Source organism: Pristiophorus japonicus, unplaced genomic scaffold (genome assembly GCF_044704955.1).
Source record: "Pristiophorus japonicus isolate sPriJap1 unplaced genomic scaffold, sPriJap1.hap1 HAP1_SCAFFOLD_317, whole genome shotgun sequence".
NCBI lineage: Eukaryota > Metazoa > Chordata > Chondrichthyes > Pristiophoridae > Pristiophorus > Pristiophorus japonicus.
The window spans coordinates 451,265-465,685 of NW_027252966.1; the positions used below are offsets into that span (position 1 = coordinate 451,265).

At 53.6% G+C, this 14,421-nt stretch overlaps 1 protein-coding gene across 1 annotated transcript in view; it reads left to right on the forward strand.

Annotated features, from left to right (window-relative positions):
* Positions 1 to 651: 651 nt before the first annotated feature.
* The window catches only part of taf6 (TAF6 RNA polymerase II, TATA box binding protein (TBP)-associated factor), a 36,600-nt gene continuing 22,830 nt past the window's right edge, over positions 652 to 14,421 (forward strand). Inside the window, exons 1-6 of the mRNA XM_070872446.1 lie at positions 652 to 893; positions 5,153 to 5,327; positions 7,112 to 7,198; positions 9,337 to 9,490; positions 11,687 to 11,743; positions 13,089 to 13,208. Of these exons, the coding sequence (XP_070728547.1) occupies positions 5,172 to 5,327; positions 7,112 to 7,198; positions 9,337 to 9,490; positions 11,687 to 11,743; positions 13,089 to 13,208 (574 nt within the window). The 5' untranslated portion in view covers positions 652 to 893; positions 5,153 to 5,171. The remainder of the gene's footprint in view (positions 894 to 5,152; positions 5,328 to 7,111; positions 7,199 to 9,336; positions 9,491 to 11,686; positions 11,744 to 13,088; positions 13,209 to 14,421) is intronic.

A 14,421-nucleotide genomic window follows, 5' to 3' on the forward strand; every position in this document is an offset into this window, starting at 1 on the left:
TCCCAGGTGTCGGTGGGGATGTTGCACTTTATCAGGGAGGCTTTGAGGGTGTCCCTTGTAACGTTTCCTCTGCCCACCTTTGGCTTGTTTGCCATGAAGGAGCTCCGAGTAGAGCGCTTGCTTTGGGAGTCTCGTGTCTGGGGCATGCGGACAATGTGGCCCTGCCCAGCGGAGCTGGTCGAGTGTGGTCAGTGCTTCGATGCTGGGGATGTTGGCCTGAATGAGGACGCTGATGGATAGTGGGGCGTCAAATGTATTTTTTTTTGCCCTAGAACACTACTGTGAAGGGTATTGGGACATTTTAATACGTTAGAGGCGCTATATAAATATAAGTTGTTGTTGTTGTAGCCGCCAATAATGACTGACAGCGAGGGAAGTGATCACGTGGTGAGGGAAGGGCGGTTCCGTGACGTCACGGCGTATCCAGCGTCAGGTCCTGGTTGACAACCAGCTGAGAAAATACAGAATATAATACATTGAGAGGGGCTTCCCTCCTCCGAGGGGCCTGGGTCCCGCAGAGGAGGGTGTACTCCAGCGGGAGGGGGCTGAGAAGATTTATTGAGGGGGGAAGGTGGTGGGTTGGGGGGGGGAAGGAGGGCGGAAGGGGGAGTTGTTCTCTATGCAGCTGCCAGGACCTGGCGGGCCAGCGGGCCGGGCGGCGGGGACAAGATGGCGGATTCTGCCGAATTTGAGGCGCGTCTGCGGCCGGCCTGAGGGCAGCGGGAGGCAGCGGGAGGCCAGAGCCAGGGCCCGAGGCGGCGGGGAGCCGGGCAAGCAGCGCGTCCGGGGCCCGACACACACACATCACAGAGAGAGAGAGACCAACATTATACCGCGTGAAGCGGGGGGTGGAGGGCGCGCCCCCCCACCAGGACCCGCTTCCTCAGCCTCAGGTCAGTGGCACCGGCACCGGCACCGCACCGGGGGCCGCTCCCCCGGCTGTACGTGTGGGCCAGCACTGGCCCTCCTGCCCCACCGCGTGTCCCGCCACAACACGGGCTGCAAACTGGCGCTTCCAGGCGGCCGGTGGTGTCGGCGCTACATCAATGCAACTCTCTCTCTCTTATTTTTCTTTCAGGGTTTAGCTCTCAGAAGGAGAACACTCCGGCACATTTCATATTCCCACACCTTGTACTTGCAGTGCTGAGGGAGCGCCGCACTGTCGGGGGGGGGGGGGGCAGTACTGAGGGAGTGCCGCACTGTCGGAGGGGCAGTACTGAGGGAGTGCTGCACTGTCGGAGGGGCAGTACTGAGGGAGCCCCGCACTGTCGGGGGGGGGGGGGGGGCAGTACTGAGGGAGTGCCGCACTGTCGGAGGGGCAGTACTGAGGGAGTGCCGCACTGTCGGAGGGGCAGTACTGAGGGAGTGCTGCACTGTCGGGGGGGGGCAGTACTGAGGGAGCCCCGCACTGTCGGAGTGGCAGTACTGAGGGAGTGCCGCACTGTCGGAGGGCAGTGCCGAGGGAGCGCCGCACTGTCGGAGGGGCAGTGCTGAGGGAGCGCCGCACTGTCGGAGGGGCAGTGCCGAGGGAGTGCCGCACTGTCGGAGGGGCAGTGCTGAGGGAGCGCCACAATCTCGGGGACTTGCATTTATATAGCGCCTTTCACCACTACTGGATGTCCCTAATCCATTTACAGCCAATGAAGTACTTTTGAAGTGTAGTCACTGACACAGCAGCCAATTTGCGCACAGCAAGCCCCTACAAACACCAATGTGATAATTACCAGAGAATCTGTTTTAGTGATGTTGATTTGAAGGATAAATATTGGCCCCAGGACACCGGGGATAACTCCCCTGATCTTCTTCGAAATGGTGCCATGGGACCTTTTACATCCACCTGAGAGCAGATGGGGCCTCGGTTTAGTGTTTCATCCGAAAGATGTTCTCACATCATTTTTTAAAAGTTTTAAAATTCACTTGAACTCTCAAATGTTAGCCGAAAAACCCTTCCTTTCTGGGTGCATCGCAGCATGAGTGTATAAGTGCTTAAGTAACTTCATTCGAAGTGCAATAAGTTAACGGCGCATGAAGAGACCATTCGGCCCATCGTGCCTGTTCCGGCCGACCAAGAGCTACCCAGTCTAATCCCACTTTCCAGCTTTTGGTCCGTAGACCTGTAGGTTACGCCACTTCAAGTGCACATACAAGTATTTTTTTTAAAGGGTTTCTGCCTCTACCACCTTTTCAGGCAGTGAGTTCCAGACCCCCACCACCCTCTGGGTGAAAAAAGCTCTCCTCAACTCCCCTCTAATCCTCCTACAAATTACTTTAAATCTAGGCCCCCTGGTTATTGACCCCTCAGCTTGGGGATACAGGTCCTTCCTATCCACTCTATCTAGGCTCCTCATAATTTGCGTGTGTTTAATGGTTTTCTTTAAATTATTCTATAAATGGGCTAACAATATGAGTAATATGTTTCTCTCCGAAGTCTGGTCTGTCAAAGCAGTGAGTGTTGTGTACTGTTTGGTGGAGGGTCGATAGCGATTCCTGTAAATACGAAGACTGTAATGTGAATTTTTATCTTTCTCCTCCTCCTTGCTCACTAACGACGGAGAAGAAAAATAGGAGCCAGCTTTTTAACTGGATAGTGGGAGGAGTGTGTTCAGAATAAGGCTGAATGGGTAGGAGGAATCTTCACGTAGTTTGCTTAACTAAGTTCTCGTTAGCCTGCAACTATATTGTGCTGCAGATTCTTGACCTGTTTGGGAATCCCCGTTTCTAAAAGGTTGTATTCGAAGCTCCTTGACACACTGTGTGTGTGTGAGTGAGTGAGAGAGTTGCTACTTGCTGAGAGGGCTAGTTCAAGTGAGGTTGGAATACAGTTACCATCGACTGTAGCCCGTAGAGGGGTATGTCATTTGGCTGTGGCAAACCCGAAAATTATTGTTTCACTCCGACCTTTCCTAATTTGGGTAAGCAAAAAAAATGGTTCTCGAATTTTCTCTCTCCAAACCGCGCCTCTTCCCCCCCCGTGACCCTCTCCCTCTCCTGACGGTGCTGACCCTTGCTGGGGTCCAGTTTCATGAGCAGCCCTCCACTACCTTTACCCAGAGAGAGGTGCGAACATTGAAGCACCTCTCTGCCCCCCTCACCAAGGCCTTGTGTTTAAGACGCACGAGCTGTGACCTCGGCTGCTGTCCTTCCGATAGCTGTTTTACCAGAATGGCACCGCGGAGGAGGGACTCGTTACGGGGAGAGACTGGAGAAGCTGGGCTTGTTCTCCTTCGAGCAGAGAAGGTTAAGGGGAGATTCGATAAAGGTGTTTAAAAGAAAAACAACTTCGTCATTTTGAATTTGTTCCTGGGATGTGGCTGTTGCTGGCCAAGGCCGGCATTTATTGCCCATCCCCCTAGTTGCCCCTTGAGAAGGTGGTGGTGAGCCGCCTTCTTGAACCGCTGCAGTCCGTGTGGTGAAGGTGCTCCCACAGTGCTGTTAGGGAGGGAGTTCCAGGATTGTGACCCAGCGACGATGAAGGAACGGCTGATATATTTCCCAGTCGGGATGGTGTGTGACTGGGAGGGGAACGTGGAGGTGGTGGTGTTCCCATGGGCCTGCTGCCCTTGTCCTTCTAGGCGGTAGAGGTCGCGGGTTTGGGAGGTGCTGCCGAAGAAGCCTTGGCGAGTTGCTGCAGTGCATCTTGTAGATGGTACACACTGCAGCCAGGGGGCGCCGGTGGTGGAGGGAGTGAGTGTTGAAGGTGGTGGAGGGAGTGAGTGTTGAAGGTGGTGGGTAGCGTGTCGATCAAGTGGCTGCTTTGTCCTGGATGGTGTCGAGCTTCTCGAGTGTTGTTGGAGCTGCAACTCATCCAGGCAACTGGCGAGTGTTCCATCACACTCCTGACTTGTGTCTTGTAGATGGTGGAAAGACTCAGGGGGTGAGACACTCACCGCAGAATACCCAGCCTCTGACCCGCTCTTGTTGTCACAGTATTTATGTGGCTGGTCCAGTGAAGTTTCTGGTCAATGGCGACCCCCAGGATGTTGATGGTGGGGGATTCGGTGATGGTAATACCGTTGAATGTCAAGGGGCGGTGGTTAGACTCTCGCTTGTTGGAGATGGTCATTGCCTGGCACTTGTGTGGTGTGAATGTTACTTGCCGCTTATCAGCCCAAGCCTGAATGTTGTCCCGGTCTTGCTGCATGCGGGCACGGGCCGCTCCATTATCTGAGGAGTTGTGAATGGAACTGAACACTGTGCAGTCATCAGCGAACATCCCCACTTCTGACCTTATGGTGGAGGGAAGGTCATTGATGAAGCAGCTGAAGATGGTTGGGGCCTAGGACACTGCCCTGAGGGACTCCTGCAGCGATGTCCTGGGGCTGTGATGATTGACCTCCAACCTCTTGATACAGTAAATAAGGAGAAGCTGTTTCCAGTGGCTGAAGGGTCAGTAACCAGAGGTCATAGATTTAAGATAAATGGCAAAAGAACTAGAGGGAGATGAACATTTTTTTATGCAGCGAGTTATTCTGATCTGAAACGCACTTCCTGCAACTTTCAAAAATATTCAGAGCTGTGGGGAAAGCGCAGAGGGAGTCGGACTAACAGGATAGCCCTTTGAAAGAGATGCGATGGGCTGAATGGCCTTCCTCTGTGATGTATGAATCAGTGAAGTTGTCACCTTGATTGCTCTGCAATATTAGGAACTTTTAGGGTTAGGGTTAGTTTTTTAATTCTGTGTGGCTCATAAGAACATAAGAAATAGGAGCAGGAGTAGGCCATTCGGCCCCTCGAGACTGTTCCGCCATTTAATACGATCATGGCTGATCTGATCTTGGCTTCAACTCCACTTCCCCGCCCGCTCCCCATAACCCTTGACTCCCTTATCGCTCAAAAAATCTGTCTCACCTTAAATATATTCAGTGACCCAGCCTCCACAGCTCTCTGGGGCAGGCAGGGAATTCCAAAGATTCACCACCCTCTGAGAGAATAAATTCCTCCTCATCTCCGTCTTACATGGGCGATCCCTTATTCTGAAACTATGCCCCCTAGTTCTTGTAATTAGGGCATCGCTAATTTGTGGATCACCGTAGGAAACCTGTCTGGCATCTCCTGAGATGTGCACTGGGCAGTTTGGGTGAATGGGACGGTTGTTCGCAAGTGGCTTGTGTTTAATTTCTCCCTCCCTGCCCTGTGTGTTTTTTCACTGCAGAGTATGATGGGAGGTTAGCATGGCTGAGGAGAAAAAGCTGAAGATCGGCAACACACTGCTCCCCACGGAGTCCATGAAAGTGATTGCCGAATCCACCGGAATCTCCCAGCTCTCCGAGGAAACCTGTCAGAGCTTGACTGAAGAGGTCAGCTTCAGGATCAAGGAGCTCGCACAGGTAAATCTGCACTCATACTCTCGTCTGGCTTCACCATCGCCGGTCAATGCGCTCTCCACACCAGTGCGGAAATCCTTTCAGACCAAAGACCCTTCCTCTTGCATGGGAATCTAGTGTGTAAAAGAAACCCAGCGAGCGATGAAATCCAATGCTGCTGGAGTTTGTGCAGTATGTGCTGCATTTACCTGTTCAGTGTCTCTCTCACCTGTACTTGAGCTCAGTTCTCCCTCCCTCTCTCTCTTGTTCTCGCTCTCGCTCTCTCTCCATAACGCGCTCAGTTCTGTCTCTCTCTCTCCATACGAAACAACTGTATACCTGCTTTCTTCTCCTTGACCCTTTCTTCCTCTTCCCTCTCTCCTCTCGCTCTCGCTCTCACTCACTCTCTCTCTCTCTCTCTCTCTCTCTATAACGTGCTCAGTTCTGTCTTCTCTCTCTCGCTCTCTCTCTAACGCGCTCAGTTCTGTCTCTCGCTCTCGCTCTATAATGCGCTCAGTTCTGTCTCTCTCTCTCTCTCTCTCGCTCGCTCTCTATAACGCGCTCAGTTCTGTCTCTCTCGCTCGCTCTCTCTATAACGCGCTCAGTTCTGTCTCTCGCTCGCTCTCTCTCTCTATAACGCGCTCAGTTCTGTCTCGCTCGCTCTCTCTCTCTCTATAACGTGCTCAGTTCTCTCTCTCTCTCTCTCTCGCTCTCGCTCGCGCTCTCTATAACGCGCTCAGTTCTGTCTCTCTCTCTCCATAACTTGCGCTCAGTTCTGTATCTCTCCTGTACTTGGGCATAATCCTATCTCTGTCTCTCTCGCTCTCCTGTGTTTACGCGTAACCCTTGTGTGTGTGTTTCTCTCTCCTGTATTTACGCGCAGTCCTGTCTCTCTTTAAGCACAGTCCTGTGTCTTTCCTGTATTTAAGCGCAGTCCCATGTGTGTGTGTCTCCTGTATTTAAGCGCAGTCCCGTGTGTCTCTCCTGTATTTAAGCGCAGTCCTGTCTCTCTATTTAAGCGCAGTCCTGTGTCTTTCCTGTATTTAAGCGCAGGCCTGTCTCTCCTGTATTTAAGCGCAGTCCTGTGTGTGTGTGTGTGTGTGTATGTGTGTGTCTCCTGTATTTATGCACAGTCGTGTCTCTCTTTCTCTCCTGTATTTAAAACTTACTGAAACGTCCCAAGCTGCTTCACAGGAACGATCAGACAATATGTAACACTGAGCCACTTAAGGTGATTTTTGGGGTGAACAAAAGCATGTTGAGAGATTGATTTTAAGGAGCATTTTTAAAGGGAGAGGTTTAGGGAGGGAGTTCCAGAGCTTGGGGCCCAGGCAGCTGAAGGCACGGCCACCAATGGTGGAGTGATGGAAATCAGGGGATGCTCAAGAGGCCAGAATTGGAGAAACACAGAGCTCTCGGGTGGATTGTAGGACGGGAGGAGCTCACAGAGATAGGGATTGTTGGCAGAAGTCACTCTGTAATCGGTAACAGGTTATGTCGAAGAAGAGCTGAACTCGATTGGGAGCGCTCTCGCCTCTGGGCACATTTTGGGCTCGAGCCCTCTCACCGGCTGGGCAATGGGCCTGTAACCTGAGACTGACCCTCCGGCAGAGTGCTGCAACATGTGGGAGGCATCGCCCTTTGGGGCGAGACGTGTAAACCGCCCTGCCTACCCGTTCAGGCGGGTGGAACGGCTGCACTGGGAAAGGCGGGGTGGGAGGTCGAAGATCCTTCTTAACCCCAGTTAGTCTCGTGGTCAGAGCATCATTGTAACTGTAAACGACGGCCATTTGCATCTCTCCCCACAGGACGCTTTGAAATACATGCACCATGGAAAGCGGAAGAAGCTGACAACTGTAGATATCGATTGTGCTCTGAAGCTGAAAAATGTTGAGGTACCCCAGTCTCTTAACAATCGCTTCCCACCTGCTATTCTTTTACATTTCAGGGGGAGGATGGTTCTTTTTTCATTCATTCACGGGATGTGGGCGTCGCTGGCAAGGCCGGCATTTATTGCCCCTCCCCAATTACAAACAATGACGGACAGGTAAAGACCCTCTGGCCCATCCAGCCTGTCCCACACAATCGCCATACCTTGTGTATCACAACATATACGCTCCACCCCAGCCCAAACCACGTGATCACCTGGGAGAGGCTAAACAACCCAGGCCAATTTGGGGAAGGGAGTCAGGGAAATTCCTCTCCGACCCACCTTGACGATCGAACCTCATCCAGGAGATCACTCCGGCCATTAAATCCCCTGCAGTACCTAGCTTTCTGTAAGAGGTGATCTGCGCCACAGCCAGAAACAAACCCAGCTCTCGCTTGAAGGAATTCAGCGAGTCTGCGTTCACCACATGGAACGGCAGCGTGTTCCTGAGGTCGACTTGAGAAGGTGGTGGTGAGCCGCCTTCTTGAACCGCTGCAGTCCGTGTGGTGAAGGTGCTCCCACAGTGCTGTTAGGGAGGGAGTTCCAGGATTGTGACCCAGCGACGATGAAGGAACGGCCGATATATTTCCCAGTCAGGATGGTGTGTGACTGGGAGGGGAACTTGGAAGAGGTGGTGGTGTCCCCATGCGCCTGCTGCCCTTGTCCTTCTAGGCGGTAGAGGTGGTGGGTTTGGGAGATGCTGTTGGGGAAGAGAGAGAAATGAGAGACGAAACCAGCTGGCTGTACAACTCGTGTGGCCAGGTACCTGGTGGGTGTTGCTCTTTGAGCTGCAGTGCTGAAGCATTGCCATGGAGTGCTCTGCCTCCTGGCCAAATCATAGGCCCTTGTAACACTGGAGGAGGCCATTCAGCCCATCTTGCCTCTTTGAAAGAGCGATCCCATTAGTCCCACTCTTCCCGCTCTTTTCCCCATAGCCCTGCACATTTTCCCTTTTCAAGTATTTATCCAATTCCCGGTTTGAAAGTTACTATTGAATCTGCTTCAGGCAGTGTGTTCCCGATCACAACTCACTGTGTTTAAAAACATTTTTTAAAAAGTCCCTTCATCTCCACTCTAGTTCTTTTGCCAAATCTCTCCAATCTGTGTCCTCTGGTTACCAACCCTTCAGCCACTGGAAACTCTTTCTCTCTATTTACTCTATCAAAGCCCCTCAATTTTGAACACCACCTATTAAATCTTTCCCTTAACCTTCTCTGCTCCTAAAGAGAACAATCCCGGCTTAAATCATAGCATCATTAGACAGAAAGAAGCTGTTCAGCCCATCCGAGCTTCTCTAGTCTCTCCACATAGCTGTCGCCCCCTCGCCCCAGTTCTGGAGTTTCTGCTGGTGACTGCAGTGTATGCACCTGTGTGTATGCTCACAGGTTTGTTGAGCTGTTGCGGCAGAGGGGAGCGGGCAGGTCGGAGGGCCTCCTCGTAGAGCTGCTCCTGGGCCTGGCCAAGGGGGCCATCAGTCGGTCCAGGCAGCAGGCGGTCGAGGGGGTCGTTCAGCCCGACTGCCTGCCTCTCTTCCGCGGTTACATCCGAGCCAGGGTGTCCCTGGAGATGGAGCACGCGGTGTCCACCAGTACGCTCACGGCCTTCCGCGAGAGGTGGGCGCCGGAGGGACTGGAGTGCATCATTACAACAGGGAACAGAATTTTAATTTGATTTATTAAGGTTCCCTTAAAATTTATTTGTTAATTTGTGGGTTCTAGTGCCCTTGATTTTACATTCTACTAAAATAGTTGTATAGCTGTCGAGCTGGGAGTGGCTTAGCCAGTCATGTGATGTTCACAAGGCTCAATAAAACCCCGATCAGTTGGGTTCAGGGGATCCACGATGGGGCAGGTGGTTGTGAGCCTGGTGGATGAACCGGTAATGTGTAGTGTGATTGTTAAACCTTTTGCTAATAAACCAACTGGTTCTGAATAGCAAATGTGTTGCTATGGATTCTTAAGCAAAGAATCCATGAAGAAAATACATTACAGAGCCAGTGAGAACTGTATCATTGAATAAGGCGGGGGGGGGGGAAAGACTGGTTAAGGGAGAGTATTCCCCGGACGTGTATAAACCCGCTGCTTGTCTCGCTCCTCCTCCCAGCCGCTGTATGGGTTCCACGCGCAGGAGTTCATTCCCTTCCGCTACGCCAGCGGAGGCGGGCGGGAGCTCCACTTCTACGAGGAGAAGGAGGTCGACCTCAGTGACATCATCAACACGCCCCTCCCTCGCGTGCCTCTGGACGTCTGCCTCAAAGGTAAGTGTACGCCTGCAGGTGGCACCTTTGCCCTGCCCACCGATTCCATTCGTAATGGGAGGGGGAGAGGGAGAGGGGGAGAGGGTGAGGGGGCCGGGATGCGGCAGGCCCCCACCTCCAGCCCAGTCTGTCACCTTTCGGCTCCTTTGGAACCCCCAGCTCCTGCTAGGATAGGGAATGTTTGTAAAATGAGCTGAAGTGTGGGGCCGAGATAGAGTGGACAAGAAGGGCCCATTTCCCTTAACAGAGGGGCAGCGTCTCTGTGCCTGTTTAAAGGGGCAGCGTCTCTGTGCCTGTTTAAAGGGGCAGCGTCTCTGTGCCTGTTTAAAGGGGCAGCGTCTCTGTGCCTGTTTAAAGGGTACACTCACCAGGGAATGTACTGCACAGAGTGTGGGCCTGGATTATATTCTCCCATCCTCGAACCCACAACCTGCTGACTCCAAAGCAGGAGAGCTACCAACTGAGCCAGGCTGCCAGCGACCTTCTCCAAACCCTCTGCCACGCTGTTACTGGTCCTTGGGTGGGTGGTGAGTGCAGCTGGGATGACTGGGTACATGGCTGCTGATTTCAGATGGGCAACAGTGCAATATCCCAATTGTGGGGGAGGGGGAGCAGTCAACCAGGGGTCTCCTGCCTAATGATTGCCCAGCGGCACCTATTGGAAAACATACGTTGCGTGGTGATCGAGTATGGGCAGTCAGGATATGGTTCAATAGTCCGCCAGCACTCCGTATCTAGGCTCAGGCACGGACAATGGGCACTTGGGTAAAATATCGTCAAACTTAGCTGCCCCGTGTCCTAACTCGCACCCAGTCCCACTCACCCATCACCCCTTGTGCTCGCTGCCCCGTGTCCTAACTCGCACCCAGTCCCACTCACCCATCACCCCTTGTGCTCGCTGCCCCGTGTCCTAACTCGCACCGAGTCCCACTCACCCATCACCCTCTGTGCTCGCTGCCCCGTGTCCTAACTCGCACCGAGTCCCGCTCACCCATCACCCCCTGTGCTCGCTGCCCCGTGTCCTAACTCGCACCCAGTCCCGCTCACCCATCACCCCCTGTGCTCGCTGCCCCGTGTCCTAACTCGCACCCAGTCCAGCTCACCCATCACCCCCTGTGCTCGCTGCCCCGTGTCCTAACTCGCACCCAGTCCCGCTCACCTATCACCCCCTGTGCTCGCTGCCCCGTGTCCTAACTCGCACCGAGTCCCGCTCACCCATCACCCCCTGTGCTCGCTGCCCCGTGTCCTAACTCGCACCCAGTCCCACTCACCCATCACCCCCTGTGCTCGCTGCCCCGTGTCCTAACTCGCACCGAGTCCCACTCACCCATCACCCCCTGTGCTCGCCGACCTACATTGGCTCCCGGTCTGGCAACGTCTCGATTTCAAAATTCTCATCCTTGCTTTCAAATCCCTCCATGGCCCTCGCCCCTCCCTATCTCTGTAATCTCCTCCAGCCCCACAGCCCTCCGACATCTCTGCGTTCCTCTAATTCTGCCCTCCTGACCATCCCTGATTATAATCGCTCCACCATCGGTGGCTGTGCCTTCTGTTGCCTGGGCCCCAAGCTCTGGAACTCCCTCCCTAAACCTCTCCGCCTCTCCTCCTTTTAAGACGCTCCTTAAAACCGACCTCTTTGACCAAGCTTTTGGTCACGTTCCCTGATATCTCCTTGTGTAGCTTAATGTCGAATTGATAATGCTCCTGCGGGAGATTGTACTATGTTAAAGGCGCTATATAAAGGCAGCTCGTTGTTGTGGAGAGTGGGAGATAATGATGCCTTTTTGATTAATTGTGATCCTGGTTATGTTGCACTCTTTCCATGCTCCCATTCTGACATTCCCTGCCCTGCATTCCACGTCTCTTGGTGCAAACCTGTCACTGTGCAGTGCAAGTGATTGTCGCTCGAACACACCGTGTTTCCTTCGCTGATACTTCAGTGCTCAATCCTTGTCACCCGCCTTTGATAGTCCCTGTCTCCTGAGTTTTCATCTGCCACTATGTGCGTAGAGTGTCTTGACAAAGCTCGGCAGCAAACTCAACGGGAGTTTTCAGTGGGTCAGGGTAGCAGGTGGAGTCTTGCAGTTATTCCTTCCCCCCCCCCCCCCCCCCCCAGCAGTCGGTAAGATCCCAGAGCACCAGGAGGAAGAGATGGAGAACCGCACTTACTGTAACCACTTTCTGTTCCCTTCCCAGCTCACTGGCTCAGTATTGAGGGAGTGCAGCCTGCTATTCCAGAGAACCCGCCCCCAGGTAAGGCTTCAGGACGTTGTATGTAAGTGGCTGTTGCACGTCTGTACGGGAGAGAGAAAATATTTGCATCCGAACGTAAGGATTGGGATCAGGAACAGCAGTAGGCCATTCGGCCCCTCGAGCTTGCTGTGCCATTTGCTGATCAGCGACCACAACTCGATTTCCCCGAGAGTTTAAAAAAAAATCTGTCGATCTCTGTCTTGAATATACTCAGACTGAGCCTCCACAGCCCTCTGGGGCAGAGAATTCCAAAGATTCACCACCCTCTGAGTGAAGAAATTCCTCCTCATCTCAGTCCTAAATGGCCGCCCCCTTATCCTGAGACTGTGACCCCTGGTTCTAGACTCCCCAGCCTGGGGGGGAAACATCCTCCCTGCATCTACCCCGTCTAGAATATTGTGTGACGTGCTGATTCCTGACATCACCCCTGAACGGCCTGGCTCTAATTTTAAGGTGTTGCCCCCTTGTTCTGGACTTTCACTATCTACCCTAACTTATCCTTTTTAATCATCTAAAGCACCCAGTTAGATCACCCCCTAATCTGTGCAACCTGTCCACATAATTTAAGCTTCTAAGTCCAGGTATCATTCTGGTGAATCTGTGCTGCATGCCAACATAAGAAATAGGAGCAGGAGTCGGCCATTCGGCCCCTCGAGCCTGCTCCGCCATTCAATAAGATCATGGCTGATCCGATCATGGGCTCAGCTCCACTTCCCCGCCCGCTCCCCATAACCCGTGACTCTCCTATCATTTAATAATCTGTCTTATCTCCACCTTAAATATATTCAATGACACGGCTTCCACAGCTCTCTGGGGCAGAGAATTCCGAAGATTCACCACCCTCAGAGAGAAGAAATTCCTCCTCATCTCCGTCTTACATGTGTGGCCCCTTATTCTGAAACTGTGTCCCCTAGTTCTAGATTCCCCCACGAGGGGAAACATCCTCTCTGCATCTACCCTGCTCAGCCCCCTCAGAATCTTATACGTTTCAGTAAGATCACCCCTCATCCTTCTAAACTCCAAAGAGTACAGGTCCAACCTGCTCAATATAACCTGCATAATATCTCCTTGCTGAGGTGTGGAGCCCAGGACTGAACGCAGTGCGATGAGATGGGGGCGGACCAGAGCTCCATACAGCTGCAACATAAGATCTAGCATGTGTTTCGGTTAGTCCCACGATCCATTAAATCAGTGTGCACTGGCTCCTCCACTGTTTACATCTTCCCTCTCACGCGCTCAAAGCAGACCCCTTTCCATAGCTTTCTCCTGGTTAATGGAATCCTAGATCTTTGGAATATGAGGTGCAAATTGTATTGAGGTTTTTTCCTCTCCCCTCTCTCCTCAGCCCCCAAAGAGCAGCAGAAGGTCGAGTCTACTGAGCCTCTGAAGGTCATCAAACCGGGACAGGAGGAAGAAGGTCAAGCAAAGGGCAAAGGTCAAGGGACCGCAGCTGCTGATGGCAAAGGTCAGGAAACTGTCTCTGGGCTTCAAGGCGTGTGTGAGAGCGAGGGGGCGCGCGCGTGTGAGCGAGGGGGCGCGCGCGTGTGAGCGAGGGGGCGCGCGCGTGTGAGCGAGGGGGCGCGCGCGTGTGAGCGAGGGGGCGCGCGCGTGTGAGCGAGGGGGCGCGCGTGAGAGCGAGAGGGCGCGCATATGCTCAGAACTGTACAGAACTGAGCTGGGGAATAGAGAGCCGGTTTTGTTAAAACGCGTGAATTTAACTTAAATTGAAACTTGGAGAAATTCTTAAATTATGAATTCTGACCATAAGAACATGAATTAGGAGCAGGAGTCGGCCATTCGGCCCCTCGAGCCTGCTCCGCCATTCAATCAGATCACGGCTGATCTTCGACCTCGACTCCACTTTCCCGCCCGATCCCCATATCCCTCCATTCCCCTAAAGTCAAAAAAAATCTCTCGATTTCAGCCTTGAATATACTCAACGACTGAGCCTCCACAGCCCCCTGGGGCAGAGAATTCCAAACATTCATTACCTCTCTGCCTCTCTCTCTCACTCTCACTGCATCCCTCTTTCTCACTCTCTCTCTTCCCCCCCCCCCCCCACCTCTTTCTGAACCTCTCTCTCTCTCTCTCTCTCTCTCTCTCTCTCTCTCTCTCTCACACCCTTCCTCCCTCCCTGACTCTCTTTTTCTCTCTCCCCCCCTCCCTCTCTCTCCCCCCCCTCCCTCTCTCTCCCCCCCTCCCCTCTCTCTTCCCCCCTCCCTCTCTCTCCCCCCCTCCCTCTCTCTCACCCCCCTCCCTCTCTCTCCCCCCGCCCTCTCTCTCCCCCCCCTCCCTCTCTCTCCCCCCGCCCCTCTCTCTCCCCCCTCCCCCTCTCTCCCCCCCCTCCCCCTCTCTCCCCCCCCTCCCCCTCTCTCCTCCCCTCCCTCTCTCTCCCCCCCTCCCTCTCTCTCCCCTACTCCCTCTCTCCCCCCTCCCTCTCTCTCCCTCTCTCTCTCTCTCCCTCCCCCCACTCTCTCTCCCCCCACTCTCTCTCCCCCCACTCTCTCTCTCCCCACTCTCTCTCTCCCCACTCTCTCTCTCCCCACTCTCTCTCTCCCCCCTCTCTCTCTCCCCCTCTCTCCCTCTCTCCCCCCTCCCTCTCTCTCCCTCTCCCTCTCTCTCCCTCCCCCCACTCTCTCTCTCCCCACTCTCTCTCTCCCCACTCTCTCTCTCCCCCC